The sequence below is a fragment of the Natator depressus genome, chromosome 2 (assembly GCF_965152275.1).
Source record: "Natator depressus isolate rNatDep1 chromosome 2, rNatDep2.hap1, whole genome shotgun sequence".
In the NCBI taxonomy this organism is placed as follows: domain Eukaryota; kingdom Metazoa; phylum Chordata; order Testudines; family Cheloniidae; genus Natator; species Natator depressus.
The window spans coordinates 46,817,688-46,836,405 of record NC_134235.1 but is presented as its reverse complement, the minus strand read 5'-3'; the positions used below and the strand labels follow the sequence as shown (position 1 = coordinate 46,836,405).

The window sequence follows — 18,718 nt, the reverse complement described above, 5'->3', positions numbered from 1 at the left end:
GAAGTTCCAAAAAATTGGTTCTGGGGTGAAACAATATTGAAAATTGTCAGAATTTCATTTTGGGTAAAGTAAAAGTTTTCATTTTCTTCAAAACAAAATGTTTCGTTTTGGGTATTTTTAGCAAAAGAGAATGAAATAAAGGGCTAGACTGACAAAACACAGCTGGAGGAGGAAGTGCCAGTGTCCCCTTATAACCTTTAGCTCAGTGGCTAGGGCAATCACCTGGCATGTAGAAGACCAGGTTTGAATCCCTCTTCTGGAGCAGGGTTGGTGTGACATTTCTGGTGGGGTTTTTTTTAACCAAAACAATTTCCCCCAAATTACACAAATTGGTTTCAGTTAACCCAATTTAAAAAAAAAAATGAAGAAGCTTCAGCAGCTCTAACCAATAACCTGTGGTTAAACTAAAGCAAACCTTTTAGAAAGAATTCTAATCTTAATTTAAAAGTTTCAAGTCATGGAGAATTCAACACATCCATTGGTGAGTTTTTTTCAATGATTGATTACCCCCTCTCTTAAAAATGTGCACCTTCCTTTCAGTTTAAATGTACCTTGTTCTAACTTCCAGCCATTGAATCTTGTTATGCTGCCATCTGCTAGATTAAAGATCCCTCTCCTCCACAAAAGTTTGTGGCTATCTTCAGTTCCATTGGCTTGAAACAGAATGTTTACATAATTTCAGAGAGGGTAGTGGAGAATAGACATGGTATACTGTGAACTACTGTTAATATATCAATTTGTGGTTCCCATGGAAAGCAAATAAATGACAAGACAGGTCTCAGTCTGTTGTCACAAAACAGAAAAATGGCCAGTATCACAGTTTTGCCACCTCACTGTCCTAGGATCTTTTTAAAAATTCTGTCTAATGATCTAATATGTTGCTATTTTTGTTAAATCTGATTAATGATGGCATCTAAAAAAATAAGGTCAGCTAAGTGGAACAAAATGCAATCTTATTTTCATTTTTTTCTACTAACATATAGGTGTTGGTCTAAGGAAAAAAATATTTCATCTTACAAATGTATGTGCTTACAACGATTTTGGGAAATCAGTGAGACCTACATAACCACTGATGGTTTCTCCAGTTTACAGAACACCTGGAGTCATTCACTTTGAGAGCAATTAATTAGTATTTATTAAAATAATATATTTAACAAAAACAGAAACATTTTTGCTTTTTCCCTTAAAAAAGATGACCTCAGCATTATTTTGATTTTCATTCTCTCGTTAGCTCCTTCCCCTCGATTAATGTGAGTGTTCTGGTGTTCTGTGTACTGAGGTGTACTGAAGTGTGCTGTGGGCTTGAAATAGTACCGCCCTGGTCTCCAGTTATCCAAGTACAGGCTTTCCCATTCCACTGACCCACTGTGCCTTAGCAGTGAACTGTTAATTCAGTCTTTGGCTTCTTTGCAGAGGCTGCTAAGAAGGGTGCAAGATATTGAAGAGAAAACAATCAAACTAATTTTCACATAGGCCTCCATCAAACGGCCAGTAGAGGGAGTACCATCTTTAACATGAAAATGTACAGTTGTATGACCAAGGCAGGCCTTTCAAAATAGTCTTATTTTTTGTGTTATAATTTCAATCTTTTAAAATGTAACATCATGAAAAAAGAGGTTTTTGTAGGAAAGGCATTAGCCTGACGCGGTAGACTAATATATTGAATAAATATGCACTTAGGCCATTTTTAAATGTTCCAAACTCATATTTACTTGATGTTACGGGATTTCACACAAAGATATATTTAGATAACTTTTAGCCTCTTATTTACTTGATAGGTTGCAATGACTTCTTTTAATAAATATATATCCTCTGTTTTGAAGCAACTGTAACTCTTAGACCTATAGTAACTGCAATGTTGCCTAGTTCCTTTAGTATGCATACATGGTAACAGTCTGCCCATTGACTACTTTGATGCCTCGGATACATATGAATGAACCAGGGATTCACAGAGGATGAAATTCACCCTCCTTCAGAGGGCCAGCATGTTTGCATGAGTACTTTGTGCTTAGCACTTTCTAAGAATCTGTATTTTTGCAATATTAACCCTGCTCTTGCCAGATTCTGTGAGCAGGTCCTGCCTCATACCAGGCCTCTAATACAGGGGCTTATGTCTCAGGTTCTCTTCCTACTACACTAGATTCCTTATAAATATGAATGTGTGCCCTTGCTTAATGCATTTATAGCACAGTAAAAATCATTTGATATAATTCTCTGTCAGGGAGAAGTTTGATATTCAGATTAAATGAAGTGCAAATTTTTCTTCAGCTTGCTCAAAATGGAATGTCAGTGGAAGAAACAAAGCCCCTGAGCTCTTGTTTGCAACTAAGATTTCCAATAGTGAAAGTGTTTGGTAAAGTGATGCTTCCATTGGTACGACAATTAAAAGATGTTTTTCTGTACAGTATTTCCCACTTAAACACAAAGGGCCTCGTATTCAGCCGTGCTAGACACCCTCAGCACCCATGGGTGTGTGCTCAGCACTCCTGAAAAATCAAGACTTTAATGTTCAAAAGTGACGAGTCATTTTTAGTGCCTAAATTTTTGGGTACCAAAATTGACACCATAAATGGGCCATGAGCATCCATGAGGATAGGTACTCAATACTTTGAAAATGGGGCTGTTCTAAGGCAGTGGTTTTCAAACTTTTTTTCTGGTGACCCAGTTGAAGAAAATTGTTGATGCCAGTGACTCAACAGAGCTGGGGATGAGGGAGGGGTTTGCGGTGTGGGAGGGGCTCAGGGCTGGGGCAGAGGGTTGGGATGCAAGGGTGAGGGCTGTGGGGTGGGGCCAGGGATGAGGGGTTTGGGGTGCAGGAGGGGCCTCCGGGTTTGGGGGGGGCTCAGGGCTGGGGTGGGGGTGTGGGACATTGTCAGGGTTTTGGACTGGGGGTGCAGGCTCTGGGGTGGGGCCAAGGATGAGGGGTTTCGGGTGCAGGAGAGGGCTCCAGGTTTGGGGGGCTCAGGGCTAGGGATGGGGGCGCGGGGTTAGGGCATGGGCTTACCCCGGGTGGCTCCCAGTCAGGGGCGCAGCAGGGGTGCTAAAACAGGATTCCTACCTGTCCTGGCATCGCGGACCACGCTGCGCTCCAGAAGCAGACAGCAGCAGGTCCGGCTCCTATGAGGAGGCACGCAAGCGGCTCTGCGCAGCTCTCGTAGGCACCGACCCCCCACAGCTCCCATGGACTGGTTTCCAGCTAATGGGAGTGTGGAGCTGGAGCTTGGGGTGGGGGCAGTGTGTGGAGCCACATGGCTCCCCTGCCTAGAAGCCGGACCCGCTGCAGGCCGCTTCCAGGGCGCAGCGCAGTGTCAGGACAGGTAGGGACTAGCCTGCCTTAGCTGGGCAGCACCGCCGACGGGACTTTTAACAGCCCGGTCGGCAGTGCTGACCAGAGCCGCCGTGACTCAGTGCCTGACATTCCGCGACCCACTGGGTTGCAACCTGCAGTTGAAAACCACTGTTCTGAGGTGTCTCAGGTTGGGCACTCAGAAACTGAGGTGCCCCGAATCACTAAGGGTATATTTACACGGCAGCTGAGTGCGAGCCGCCAAGTCTGCATAGACAGACATGCACTGGTGTGCTCAGAATAGCCGTGTGGACGTTATGGCTGTGGTAGAGGCTTGGGCTAGCCACCCACACTCAAACCTAAGGGGTAAGGTGGGTTTGAGCTCAGGTGGCCGGCCTGAGTTTTCGCCAGCGCTGCAACATCCACATAGCTGTTTTTTAGCATGGTAGCTTGAATGGAGCTGGCACAAATCTGTCTATCTGGGCTGGGATGCTTGCTTCCAGCTGCAGTGTAGACATACAGCATAGGCCTGGGCTTATTACAGTATCTGTTAATAGAAATAATAGTTTCAGTGTCCAAAACAAAGAAAACATTAAATAATGCAGAAGTATCAGGAATATACCATCAGGGAATAAGCGCATGAAAAAGAGTAAATTATCAGTGCACAAAAAGGCAAAATACATTAGAAATGTGACCTGACTAAATAAAATAGATCTAGTCCATGAACCTGTGTATCAGACTGAAATATATTTCATAAAACTGCTGAGCCCTCCTCAGCAAATAGTAGCTAAATGAACAGTTATTAAAAGAATAATATTTTGGTTCAACAAGTTATCCATTTCGCAATTTTTTATTGTATGTATTTAATAGTGTTTCAATTTGTTCCAAACAGGATATGTACAGAAATAATAATACATAACATTTTCCCCTTCCTGATATTACACCCCCCGCCAGTGGCAATAAGTCTGCCTACAATAGTAATGCTTCCATTCATGCTGTTCCCTAACGTTGGCATTCCTCAGGAATTCAACACCTGCGAGAGTTAAGTGCTCATCTGGCAGCGGTACAGAAGGTGTTGCTGAAGTGGCATTTTAGAAACTAGCCGCACTACGGTATATGCCAATTCACAGGCATTTTAAAAAAAAATCCCAGCATAACACTGGTTTATATAAATACTTTGAGTGAAAATTTAAAAAAGTAATTTCATTCTGAGGAAATAAGTGTTCTCTGTTAGCCTCTACATACTCCTCTTTGTATACTCCTCCCTTCTAGTGTTTCTGACAGTGCACAAGATTCTTTTGTGAAGGATCTAGAATATACTTACAGTCCATTTCAAACCAGTTATTGATGCAGAAGGGCTCAACAAAACTTGAAACAATGATGCACTGGTTTAAGAAAGGGATATACTTTTAATATTACCAGTGGGCATGTAAATAAACAGTGAAGCAATTCTAAACAAACAAACAAACAAACAAACAAACAAACAAACAAAAACAGTTGGTATAAAGCATCCCACAAAAGAGAACAAAATGTAAATTTTGTTATTAGTAACAAATTTTCAATTAAACACAAGTTTTAGGTGGACTTCCAAGGTAGTTGTTTCTGTTTTTGTGATCTGTTCTAAAATCTATGTGTAGCAACCCTCATCCTTGTTAACAGCAGAACCTGAACTCTGGACCTTCAGCACCAAAGGACAGACCTCTATCATTTGACCTAAAGGACTAGCCCTGGGAACTAATGCCTTCTATAATTTGGAAAGACTTGTTAATTATGTCAGTAGAAATTGTACCAGGCACTAAATCTATTACCTAGGAGAAATAGCTGGCAGCTATCCTCTGTTGATCAGTCACAAAAGGAAATGTGTACACAGCCTAAACAGTTACATGCATTTTATGCAGTACTTCAATGGGCTTGTCTACATTACCCACAGGATCGACGGGCAGCGATCGATCCAGCAGGGGTCGATTTATCGCATCTAGTCTAGAGCACAAACAGTAGAGTGCAAATAGACCTGAGCAAGAAACCTGTATTTCCTTTCAGGCTCAATGCAGCCTCAGAGATTTGTACCGATATCAGTGATCTCTCTGAGCATGTTAATTTCATGCAGCATTACAGTGTTGGCGGTAAAATAACGGTGCACTTTAAGTAATGCTGAATGACAGTGGAAATCCGATACTCATTACATCTACGTTAAAACCAAATGAGCTTATTGTATTATTAAAATAAATGTTGAAGAAATTAATAAAGCAATGATTAAATGGCTATTTTAAAGTGTTACCATACTAGCTATGTTCCATACAGGGGCATGGAGAAGATATTGCTTTACACTATGGGATATAACATCCCTTCACCATAAGTAAGCTTGGTGGGAAATGAAGATCCTCCCATTCACCAACACTGACATATATTGTCTATAAAAGTGGTCGGTTACATTGGTAGTTACAGCTAGGGTGACCAGATGTCCCAATTTTATATGGACAGTCCCGATTTTTGGGTCTTTTTCTTATATAGGCTCCTATTACTCCCTACCCCCGTCCTGATTTTTTTCACATTTGCTGTCTGGTCACCCTAGTTACAGCCATCCTGTTAATTCCTCTCCAGATCCTCAGGCCAGGCTTATGTGTAGTGCTATAATCATGGGGCAAAGGAGTCTGTTACTTTTTGATGGGGAGAAGCATGACATTTCTGAGGATGTGCTGGCTGCCTGAACCTCCCATTGAAGGCAAGATTGTGGGCAACCTTTGCCTCTGAAAGCCCCGCCTTCCCTTTTATATGGATTTACTACCAGTGGAGATCCTGTAGAACCCTAGGTAAATTTGTCAGGAGCGTTGGCCAAAAACTGGATAGGAGCCTGGGGTAAGCCTGCACATACCCACAGTGCATCACATTTCAAAGAAGACCTGGTGTCAGGTATTTAGGCAGGATGTTAGTATTTGTGGTTGCACTCATGTAAACATTTCTAGAGTCAGGAACCTCTCCTTCTTAACGGCTCATTCTTCAAATACCTGCAGATGTTAAAATATTAATGGGATTGCCTCCTTTTCACAGCAGAGGAGACAGGCAAAGTGGTGAAATAGGGTGAGAGATTTAAGAACCAGCAATAGTCCGAAAACCACTTCCGTATCCAGTTTCTTGTACAGCAATCAGACTGGCTCTCCTCACGATTCAAGAGGAGAATCTCCTACCATACAAGAGATTTATTGTGGCAATTCTTGACTTTGAGATCAATAACAGAAGATTATTACAAAGTGTTTTGTTTAAAAAGATTACTTTTCTCATGCCACCTATAATTTAAAAAGCCCTTCTCACACAGCAAAATCAAAGCCAATTCACTAGCACACCGAAAGGCACCTTTAGTGCCATCTTGCTGCCAAGTTCAACTTTCTACTCCCAGCTATGTCAGCACTAGAGCTGTTCACAATTAAATGTATGGTGGGGAGAAGTGGTATTTTCCTCTCCACTGAATTCATTCTCAAAATTGGCTGAACCATTTTTACTTCCATTTTTTTTAAAATCACACTTCGACAGAGACTAGGCCTTGAAATTTCGACTCAATTCAAAGTGAAAGATTTTGGAAGACATAAACAACTGAAGAAAGATTAGGAACAAATCTCTTAGGCAACCTTACTTATAACTGTCGCCAGTAGTATGAGTGCAATGTGTATGGGGCAAGATTTTCCAAAGTGAGGACCCACTATCGCAGAGACACCTCCTTCCCCCACAGAAAACCCGCAGGGTCAAAGATACTGCAGACACCTGAACACAGAGTCTAACTAGAGCTGTGTGAATAATCAATTTTTCAGTTCTCTCGCAATACTGAAAGTTTTGGGAATTTTCAGCAAATTGAAAAATTGAAAAAATGCTGTTTTAGGTTGAATCAAATGTTTTGATCCAATCCCAAATCCAATATTTTGTTTAATTTCAACCACTTGTAAAGGGTTTTTGATATTTAAAATAAAATTGAAGGACATTTTGAAACAAAAAGTTGTTTTAAACTGAAAAAATTTAAATATTTACAGTTTGAAATTGTTGAAATAAAATATTCTGACTTTAAAAAAAAATTGGCTGGTAAACAGCTTTATGAAACTGACAGAAATTTGCAAAACATTAAAGTGTCATTGGACGCCCATTTTTACTGAAAAAGTTTTGTAAACATTTTTTGGCCAGTCCTACCTTTAATCTTATCCACAGCCCCTCCCTTCCATCTTTGATCTTCTCTATCTGTCACTCCCTATGCCGGTAGCTTCAAAGAGCTCCCCATGCCATTAGCTTCATCCCCATGGCTGAATTAGCTTCAGTGCCCTGCATGGAAGACAGAGAGCAGGTAGTAGGGGATCTTCACCGAGCTGTGGCTTAGCAGCAGGTGCATGTAATCTCATATGTCAACGTGGCAGTCTGCAGTGACAGCCGGTACAAAGAAGACAATTCTGAGTCAGACTTGATCAAAATGCCTAACCCCATGTAGGAGTAAAGGGCTTTTGTCCCCCAGGATTTGTCCTCCCAATACGCAGCATTTATAGTTTTGTTCCCCTTTCAATCTCTCTGGTCACGCGATTACAGACATGAAAGTTGTGATATTACAACAGAAAAACTTCAAAACCAGACTCCAGCGAGAAACAGTTGACTTGGAATTCATTTGCAAATTGGATACTATTAACTTAGGCTTGAATAGAGACTGGGAGTGGCTAAGTCATTATGCAAGGTAACCTATTTCCCCTTGTTTTTTCCTACCTCCCCACCCCCTCAGACGTTCTTGTTAAACCCTGGATTTGTGCTGGAGATGGCCCACCTTGATTATCATACACATTGTAAGGAGAGTGATCACTTTAGATAAGCTATTACCAACAGGAGAGTGGGTTTGTGGGGGGGTGAGGAGAAAACCTGGATTTGTGCTGGAAATGGCCCACCTTGATTATCATACACATTGTAAGGAGAGTGATCACTTTAGATAAGCTATTACCAGCAGGAGAGTGGGGTGGGGGGAGAGAAAACCTTTTGTAGTGGTAAACACCCATTTTTTCATGGTTTGTGTGTATAAAAAGATCTTCTGTACTTTCCACAGTATGCATCCGATGAAGTGAGCTGTAGCTCACGAAAGCTTATGCTCAAATAAATTGGTTAGTCTCTAAGGTGCCACAAGTACCCTTTTCTTTTTGTGAATACAGACTAACACGGCTGTTACTCTGAAACCTGTCATTATGCAAGGCACTGCATTCAGCCGTATGGAGTGGAAATCTATCAACTGCATGAAAAAACTTGTACAGATACAGATAGACATCATCTTCCTCTCCAAATGCAAACAGATGGACATCGTACCAAATGGACTGAAGGTAAAAAATCCATTACAATCTACACACCACACAGACTATGCTGACAGCTTGTGCCACATGCTCTCAAAGAAACTGCGGAACCACCTGATCAACATCCTGTACAGCAACCAGGGAAAGATAAAGAATGAGCTCTCAAAAATGGATACTCTCATAAAAAACCAACCTTCCACACAAACTTCCTCGTGGCTGGACTTTACTAAAACTAGACAAGCCATTTACAACACACACTTTGCTTCTCTACAAAAGAAAAAGGACACTAAACTTTCTAAACTACTACATGCCACAAGGGGCCACAGCAATGGTTCCCTCAACCCACCCAGCAATATTGTTAACCTATCCATCTATACTCTTAGCCCAGCAGAAGCAGCTGTCCTATCTCGGGGCCTCTCCTTCTGCCCCTCCACCCCCACGAACATGATACAGTTTTGTGGTGACCTAGAATCCTATTTTCGACGTCTCCAACTCAAGGAATATTTCCAACACACCTCTGAACAACATACTAATCCACAGAGACCTCCCTATGAACACTACAAAAAGAAGGATTCTAGGTGGACTCCTCCTGAAGGTCGAGACAGCAGACTGGACTTCTACATAGAGTGCTTCCGCCGACGTGCATGGGCTGAAATTGTGGAAAAGCAGCATCACTTGCCCCAAAACCTCAGCCATGCAGAACACAATGCCATCCACAGCCTCAGAAACAACTCTGACATCATAATCAAAAAGGCTGACAAAGGAGGTGCTGTTGTCAACATGAATAGGTCGGAATATGAACAGGAGGCTGCTCGGCAGCTCTCCAACACCACTTTCTACAAGCCATTACCCTATGATCCCACTGAGAGCTACAGCATTTGCTCAAGAAACTCCCTGAAAAAGCACAAGATCAAATCCACACAGACACACCCCTGGAACCTCGACCTGGGGTATTCTATCTACTACCCAAGATCCATAAACCTGGAAATCCTGGGCACCCCATCATCTCAGGCATTGGCACCCTGACAGCAGGATTGTCTGGCTATGTAGACTCCCTCCTCAGGCCCTACGCTACCAGCACTCCCAGCTACCTTCGAGACACCACTGACTTTCTGAGGAAACTACAATCCATTGGTGATCTTCCTGATAACACCATCCTGGACACTATGGATGTAGAAGCCCTCTACACCAACATTCCACACAAAGATGGACTACAAGCCGTCAAGAACACTATCCCTGATAATGTCACGGCTAACCTGGTGGCTGAACTTTGTGACTTTGTCCTTACGCATAACTATTTTACATTTGGGGACAATGTATACCTTCAAATCAGCGGCACTGCTATGGATACCCACATGGCCCCACAGTATGCCAACATTTTTATGGCTGACTTAGAACAACGCTTCCTCAGCTCTCGTCCCCTAACGCCCCTACTCTACTTGCGCTATATTGATGACATCTTCATCATCTGGACCCATGGAAAAGAAGCTCTTGAGGAATTCCACCATGATTTGAACAATTTCCATCCCACCATCAACCTCAGCCTGGTCCAGTCCACACAAGAGATCCACTTCCTGGACACTACAGTGCTAATAAACGATGGTCACATAAACACCACCCTATACCGGAAACCTACTGACCGCTATTCCTACCTACATGCCTCCAGCTTTCACCTGACCACACCACACGATCCATTGTCTACAGCCAAGCTCTGTGACACAACCACATTTGCTCCGACCCCTCAGACAGAGACAAACACCTACAAGATCTCTATCAAGCATTCTTACAACTACAATACCCACCTGCGGAAGTGAAGAAACAGATTGATAGAGGCAGAAGAGTTCCCAGAAGTCACCTACTACAGGACAGGCCTAACAAAGAAAATAACAGAACGCCACTAGCCGTCACCGTCAGCCCCCAACTAAAACCCCGCCAACGCATTATCAAAGATCTACAACCTATCCTGAAGGACGACCCATCACTCTCACAAATCTTGGGAGACAGGCCAGTCCTTACCTAGAGACAGCCCCCCAACCTGAAGCAAATACTCACCAGCAACCACATACCACACAACAGAACCACTGACCCAGGAACCTATCCTTGCAACAAAGCCCGTTGCCAACTGTGCCCACATATCTATTCAGGGGACACGATCACAGGGCCTAATAACATCAGCCACACTATCAGAGGCTCGTTCACCTGCACATCCACCAATGTGATATATGCCATCATGTGCCAGCAATGCCCCTCTGCCATGTACATTGGTCAAACTGGACAGTCTCTACGTAAAAGAATAAATGGACACAAATCAGATGTCAAGAACTATAACATTCATAAACCAGTCGGAGAACACTTCAGTCTGTCTGGTGGCCCACCTTGATTATCATACACATTGTAAGGAGAGTGATCACTTTAGATAAGCTATTACCAACAGGAGAGTGGGTTTGTGGGGGCGGGTGGGGAGAAAACCTGGATTTGTGCTGGAAATGGCCCAACTTGATTATCATACACATTGTAAGGAGAGTGATCACTTTAGATAAGCTATTACCAGCAGGAGAGTGGGGTGGGGGGAGAGAAAACCTTTTGTAGTGGTAAACACCCATTTTTTCATGGTTTGTGTGTATAAAAAGATCTTCTGTACTTTCCACAGTATGCATCCGATGAAGTGAGCTGTAGTTCACGAAAGCTTATGCTCAAATAAATTGGTTAGTCTCTAAGGTGCCACAAGTACTCCTTTTCTTTTTTCTATAGCTGGCGAGCCTCTGAAGCTCCAGAAAAATAAGACAATATACCCTAAATGCTGCATAAAGGAAGGAATAAGTTTCCATATGTCACCTATATTCTTTTTTTTTCTTTAAATACACTGAAACATCAGACACACTCTGCAGATGTTTCTCTGGTTTTGGTCTTAGGGTTATATGACCTTATCTCAATCAACTGATGTCCACTCAATAATTTAAAACGCTATTGATTAGCCAATATCATTTATAATGCAAAACTATTTTGGGTCACCCAACCATGTCTCAGCCAATAGGACAGTATTTGTCAAGCCAAGGATTCAGTCAATGATATAAAATGAATGGTAATGAGAGTTTCATAGTACCTTGATCCATCACTTTTTTGTTTATGCTACTTATTGGGTTTACTTTTTCTTTTATAGTCTTCCTTCCCTTCCCCCATTTTAAAGCACATTGGTTGTTATGGAAACATTTGTCATTGGCATGGGTTAAGCTTAGTCACAGCCGCCTGGCAGAATAAAGTCAGATTATGTAATAGTTGAACATTGTACAAAGATTTTGGAAATATAAGAGTTTTTATGATGGCTATACCTGTGTGTGTTTGCATATGTACATAAATATACACAATTCACGGAGATGTGGTATAAAGATTTTATCGGCATGAGTTTGTAATGGCCATATTACTCGAGTTTCAGGAACTTATGAGTGAGTTGTCCAGGTCATCCCAAAAGAGAATCCTTAAAAGCCTTTATAGCACATCACACTGACGTGGGTTCTGTAAATGTCATATATTTTGCAGAAAATCCATATGAGAAATGTCTTAGAGACTTTAAAAAAAATACAGTGTCTGTATTGACTGTAAAGAATTAGAAGATTTGACTCATAGGCCCTTTTATACCCCCAAAGGAATGCCCCCAAATGGACACTTATGCCCGTGCAGATGTTAGACTCACAAACCAGAGTGTTTATCCAGGAACATTTTGTTAATGTTAATGTACATTTGTAAGAATCAAAGCTGATACAGCCCAGTACTGGAGTGTTGCAAGGAACTTAAAACCCCTCAGCAAATACACCCTGCTCACCAGAGATCTGCTGCAGACTGTTGCAAGATAGACTATTTATTTATTTGTATTATGGTAGTGCCTTTGAACTCCAATCATAGATCAGGACCCCATTGTGCTAGGTACTGTAGAAACACAGCATGAAAAGAGCTTACAGTCCAAATTTAAAGAGACAGAGGGGTGAAAATACAGCTGTATTATTTTACTCAGTTCTGCGTAAAACAAACACGTCAGGGGGAGAACTAATAGGCTGTATTTATACTAAAATGTACATAATCACTTTTGAGAACTACAGAGCATTCTATAAATTTCAGTTGAGCTCTTTTCATTCACATATCTTTGCAGGCTTGTAGTCAAGAAAATGGCAAGTTTGTAAAGAACTAGCTTTTTCATGGTCTTCTAATTTTGTGGGTACTGTATCTATTACCTTGCTTATTCCTTCTGTAATGCTCTGAAACAGGAAATGTTTTTCACCAGGGTTTGCTTGTTGCATCAAACTTCCTGTCATCTAAGTCTTGTTTCTCTGCTTTGGGATGAACTGACGAGGTTGATTTTTTTTATTTACCAAATAATGGCATATCCTCAATCCTTTCTGATATTCCTCTCTAAGATGACTGCTAGATGGAGTGCTAACTGAGGAGTTTAGACATTCAGACCTCATTTTCCCTCTACCTATTCCCCATAATGCTCCTTGAGCCTGGAATAGTATAAATGACAGCAGTAAAAATATTCAATTTGAGTGTATTCTGGTTAGAATTTTGTGAACATCTTTATGGCAGGGAATGTGTCTTATTACGTTTATTACACACCAAGGATAAATTTCACCCCTGTGTATCTTTCACAAACTTAAGCGAGACTTAACTGATGCTTAAGGCTTGTGTGAAGGCTTTGTGAAGATCCCCACACTCAACTTATGGGGTAACATACATGATGTATAATAACATAACAGAGGAGCAATTGCTCATTTTAGATGAGCACAGATTAAGTAAATTAAGCCAAGCATGAATGAAATTTCAGAAGGCTGATTTACTATAAAAAGCAGGTTTCAGAGTAACAGCTGTGTTAAAAGCAACTCATATTGGGTGTGCCCTTAATGAAGAAGCAAAATTGCGGAAGATCTGGCTTTTAGTAAACCCTGTGAAATTTCATTAAATGAGTAAAAAAGGTAGAAAAACAATATATTGATCACTAATGCAATTAAAAAAAATTGCACAGCTTGAATTCATAATACAAGCACACATTGCATCATGTGTTTAGCAGTAAGTCCATGTTTCAGAGACAGTTACGTAGGGTCAAATCTTGTTCCCTGTGTTTGGCCCAAGTAAATTGCTCATGAGCAGAGGGCTTCCACTGAGGCTGTGGAATGGGGACGGAATCTTCCACAGAGGCCACAAGCTGCGGGGAAGAAATGTCAAGGCTGCAGTAGCCTATGCAACTGCTGTGCCCTCCTAGATAGGGATTCTGGCTGCAGATTCATGACTATCGTGATCTACCTCCCACTGACCCCAGCAGTCATCATCCCAGCTCCAGAGCTTTCCTGCATGCTAGGTGGGATGGAAATACCTAAGAACATAGAACCATGATGCATAGGAGTGAAGACCTCTTGCACAGGCTGTCCACCACACAGCCAAAATGCTGTCCTTCTGCTCCAGTTGTGAGGATCCCCTCAAAAGATCAGAAATCGATAAATGTAAATTGTGTGAATGCAAATAGGCATATTAAAAGAAAATCCTTTAAGACTTCATTAAAAATCTGGCCTTGACTACAGACTGGCTAAATGCCCAGACAGATGGTGACGTATAAAATTACACCATGAACAGCTACAGCTGAAAATGTGCTATTTCCTAGGTAACTATAAATGTGAACATGAAGATAAATACAATAAACAAGAATATTTAATCATAGATCTACAAAATCGCCTCTAGCTTTAACTGAAAAATGTGTGCAGTTATTTTTCTGCCAGTCTTTTTGCCAGAAAACCAATAACTGTGTTTTACAAAACTTCACCCAAGATTGTAGTCTTATTGTTCCATCTCAGGTTGGGAAAAAACTAAGAGAGATTGTCAGGTTCCATTTGGAATTAATGAGTGGGATTTCCAGAAGTGCCTCAGTGATTTAGGAGCAGCATGACTTAAGGATGTTATGGATCTACTTAGCACCCAACAGTTGCACTTAAATTGTTCTTTCTAATGATAAAGAATCATTTCTGGTTTGAGAGAGATCTAATGGGTAATAAACCAGGACACATTTTAATTGCCTTCATTGTATATGAGATGTGAATTAATATTGGGACTCTTTGCTCGTGGTTGGCCTTGATGAATGATAGATGGACAGTGATCCAACATAACATCCCAGGCTTCCCTCTCAAGTGAGTTTTCTCTCAGATGTTGTGGTCTGGTCAGTTTTTTTTCTTCAATTAATTAGGCTCTTGAGTCATAAAGACAGGTTTCAGAGTAACAGCCGTGTTAGTCTGTATTCGCAAAAAGAAAAGGAGTACTTGTGGCACCTTAGAGACTAACCAATTTACTTGAGCATAAGCTTTCGAGAGCTACAGCTCACTTCATCGGATGCATACTGATGAAGTGAGCTGTAGCTCACGAAAGCTTATGCTCAAATAAATTGGTTAGTCTCTAAGGTGCCACAAGTACTCCTTTTCTTTTTGAGTCATAAAGGTTGGTCATCAGGTATTGCACCAGCCAGTCTCTCAGCTATGAGTAGTTGGTTGGTCCCATACCAGAAAAATCTTATCTCTGACTCTTCAGGAATTAACAAATTCTGTCTCTAGGTATATTAAAATTCTCTTTTGCTCCGAACAGTTATTGAGTGAGATTAGGAAATTTACTAGCTATCCTCTCAGCTAATGAGTTCTATAATCAATAAATCACAGACTGGTTGTTTTCTGTCTCACTTTCACAGCTTTTCTCCAAAACTTCTAAAATGTAGGCCTAATTCTTATTGTTGATGCAGACTTTCTCTTTCTTTCAATTTGTACATTATGGCATTTTACAGACACTTTGCTTCTGCTTCTTTCTTGCTTGCTTTGAGTCTTTTCTGTCTGCTTACATTTTCCTGTCTCTTTTCTGATGTTTCTCTTGATGTTTCTCGTGGAACTTGCTTTCTCTGCTGATTACATGAGTTATTTTTTCCGCGCTGTTTGCCGCAGCATCTTTCAGGTCCTTGGTGGAAATTACAGGTAGGATTTTCAGAAGTGCTGTGCATTGGCCTAACTCCCATTGAGCTCAGACACTGCTGAGTGGTTTTGAAAATCACACTCTACAAATGACTTCAGCATTTTTAGAAATTTCCTTCAGTTTCCCCCAAGTCATTTTCAGAAAAGGTGCCATTGACGCATCTCTGGTCCACAGCTTGATTCCACTGAGGAGCCAGGCAGCAGTTTTTTCTTTCATATTATTGGAGCCTCTGGGACATGTTTGCCAGTACACTTCAGCCACTCTGGTTATGCAGAGCAGCCATAAACCTGGCATAACTGGCTGCTTGCTTTGGGCTTACAGCTGCTTTGCATCACCAAGCAGCACAAGGGAGCAGGAACATATTGGCCATACATTTTTAAATCATATGTCTAATTTTGTTACTGGTTTTATTTCTTCCAGCCATGAGACAATGTGGATGCTGAGTGAAACTTAGAGGGCCAGCTGGTGTAAATTAGGGCAGCTTCACTGACTTAATTGGAACTCTGCCAATTTACACTAGTTCAGGATCTGGTCCAGACTGACTTGCCTGTGATACTGTAATCCCAGGGAGCCTCTCCTTTCGGCAGCTGTTCAATCTGTCTGCATCATGTGCCTCCTTCACCATAGGTTCATTAGTATTGTAGTGATAAACATTGTAGTTCTGGTGTCATTGTTTTCGTTAGTATGAAATGTCAAGAAAGAATTCTTGCAGAACAGCAAATTTGTTTAATTAATTCTTCTCCCAAAAGCAAAACCATGGCTCCTTCCTTCCTGTGGAATCATAGAAAGTCTTCCAGAGTCGAGGGGAAAAGAGAGAGAAAGCACCAATAAAAAGGGAATTTAGGAACGTCTTGCGGCTCACTGGCCCATGTCCTCAGCTGGTGTAATAAGGCATAGTTCCATTAACTTCAGTGGTACTATGCCAATTTAAGGCAGCCAAGGATCTGGCCCATTGTTCTGAGATAAGATGGTTTTAGGTAAAGTTGCTTGTCTGAGGAGTTGCAGTGGCAACTGCTGAGTTTCGCCCATGTCATTGTGTGTCATGGTGTGAAATATAGGAAATGTAAAAATGTCAGAATTCAAGATTTTCACATTCAGTTTAAATGGTCTGATTTCAAGGGGGAAAAAACTACTAAATGTGTTGATGTAGTTATTTTGTTTTGTTGAAAAACATGACCATTTTTGTGGGAACATGGGTTTTCCTTTACTCAGAAATGCTCTTGTTTTTGAACAAAAGCCTCAACTAAAACTCAGAATATGACTTCACTCATTTTTTTTTGAGGGGGGGAGGGTATGTCATTGCTACAGTCTATTGATGTATTAACTCTATACTTAATTACTGCATGTTAAGGCCCCAGTACTCCAATCGACAATGTGTTGATGGATTGCTGTGCCCAAGCAAAGCCCCACTAACTTCCTTAGGGCTACACATATATGCAGCAGTCTGCCTGCACATTGTAAATTTCAGGACTGGTGTCTGATATTGGAGTAATGAACCATATAACTTTTGAATACCACATAACAGACTGAATTAAAATTCATTCTTGCAATATGCCAAATTTTTGCAATATTATAAATGTTCTTTTACCAACAATTGTTGAGAGAATTTTCACTTGTTGCTTCTCTTGTTGCAGTGCTTTTAAAAGGAGGAGAAATCAGTACATTTGTTGGATTTATTAAATCTGGATACTGTAATGTTTACAGAGAAACTGAGGCACTTGTGAAACTACCATTGGGGAAAATGGTAAGCTAATTTATGTCTTGGAAAATAAGCATTTCACTTGTTTCTTAGGGTTTGTTTCTGCAAACCTTACTCTTATTGACAGGGAATTTCTAGTACAGTCCCCAGAGGGATCTATTCTTGGCCTACAGTTATTGAGTATCTTTATCAATGTTCTGGAAGAAAATGCAAAACCATTGCTGGTAAAATTTATAGATGAAAAAAGAATCAGTGGAGTGGGAAGTTATATTGCGGTCAGGCCAGTTGTATAGACTGACCTGGATCCCTTGGTAATATGGGCTTATTTGAACATATGTTTTAACACAACCAAATGCAAGGTCATACATCTAGGAAGAAAGAATGTAGGTTACACTTATATGTTGGAGGACTGCACCCTAGAATGCTGTGACTCTGAAAAGATCTTATGAATCATGGTAGATAACCAATTGAATATGACCTTCCAGTGTAATATTTTTGCTAAGAGGGTGAATGTGATCCTTGGATCCAGGGAATACTGAGTAGGAGAAGGGAGGTGATATTACCTATGTATATGGCATTTGACCATTACTGGAGTCCAGTTTCGGTGTCTAGACATCAAAAAGGATGTTGACAAAATGAAAAGAGTTCAGAAAAGAGCTACAAGAATGATTTGAAGTCTGGAAAACATACCTTCTAGTGAGAGGATAAAGATGCTTGATCTATTTAATCGAAGAGATGGTTAAGAAGTAACTTGTTCACTGTCTACAAATACAACATGGGGAAGAGATTCTGATAGTTGATGGCTCTGTAATCAAGCAGAAAAAGGCAGAAAAAGATCTAATGGTTGGAAGTTGAAGTTAGGCAAATACAGAATAGAAGTAAGACACAGGAATGACTTATCTGGGGTTTGCGGGGACTCTATTACTTGAAGTCTTTCAATCAAGACTGGATATCTTTATAAAAGATATAGTATAGCTCAACCAGCAGATGTGGGCTTGCTGCAGAAATTACTGGGTGATGTTCTTTGCCCTGTGTTAGATAGAAGGTCAGACTAGATGATTATAAAGTGATCCCTTCCGGCCCTAAAATCTGTGAATCTAAGCACTAACTCAGTGGGACTATGTACATGAGTAAGAACAGTAATTTTTTGGGCTTTAAACACTACTCTAAATAGAAAGCAATAAATTAGCTCTTGCTGAAAGACAATGTCAGTAATACAGCATTTTGGTATTTTGGGTACAAAGTAAGGTACTTTGGATCCAAAGGAGTAAGGTAGAAGCTACAACTACCAAAAGAGGAAGGAGCTACTCAACAGGAGTAAGGCTATGACAATTTAGCTAAAAAGCAAAACTGGCAAGATTTTAGTCAGTGACCATTTGTACTCTGCTTTGAGCAGGTCATGTGATTAAATTTTAGAGGAAAAATAAGAAAATAGATTACTTT

General features: G+C 40.9%; 1 protein-coding gene across 1 annotated transcript in view; it reads left to right on the top strand.

Annotated features, from left to right (window-relative positions):
• CNBD1 (cyclic nucleotide binding domain containing 1) overlaps positions 1-18,718 on the top strand; it is a 278,638-nt gene that overhangs the window by 192,497 nt on the left and 67,423 nt on the right. The window contains exon 9 of the mRNA XM_074942900.1: positions 17,211-17,320. Coding sequence (XP_074799001.1) covers positions 17,211-17,320 — 110 coding nt within the window. The remainder of the gene's footprint in view (positions 1-17,210; positions 17,321-18,718) is intronic.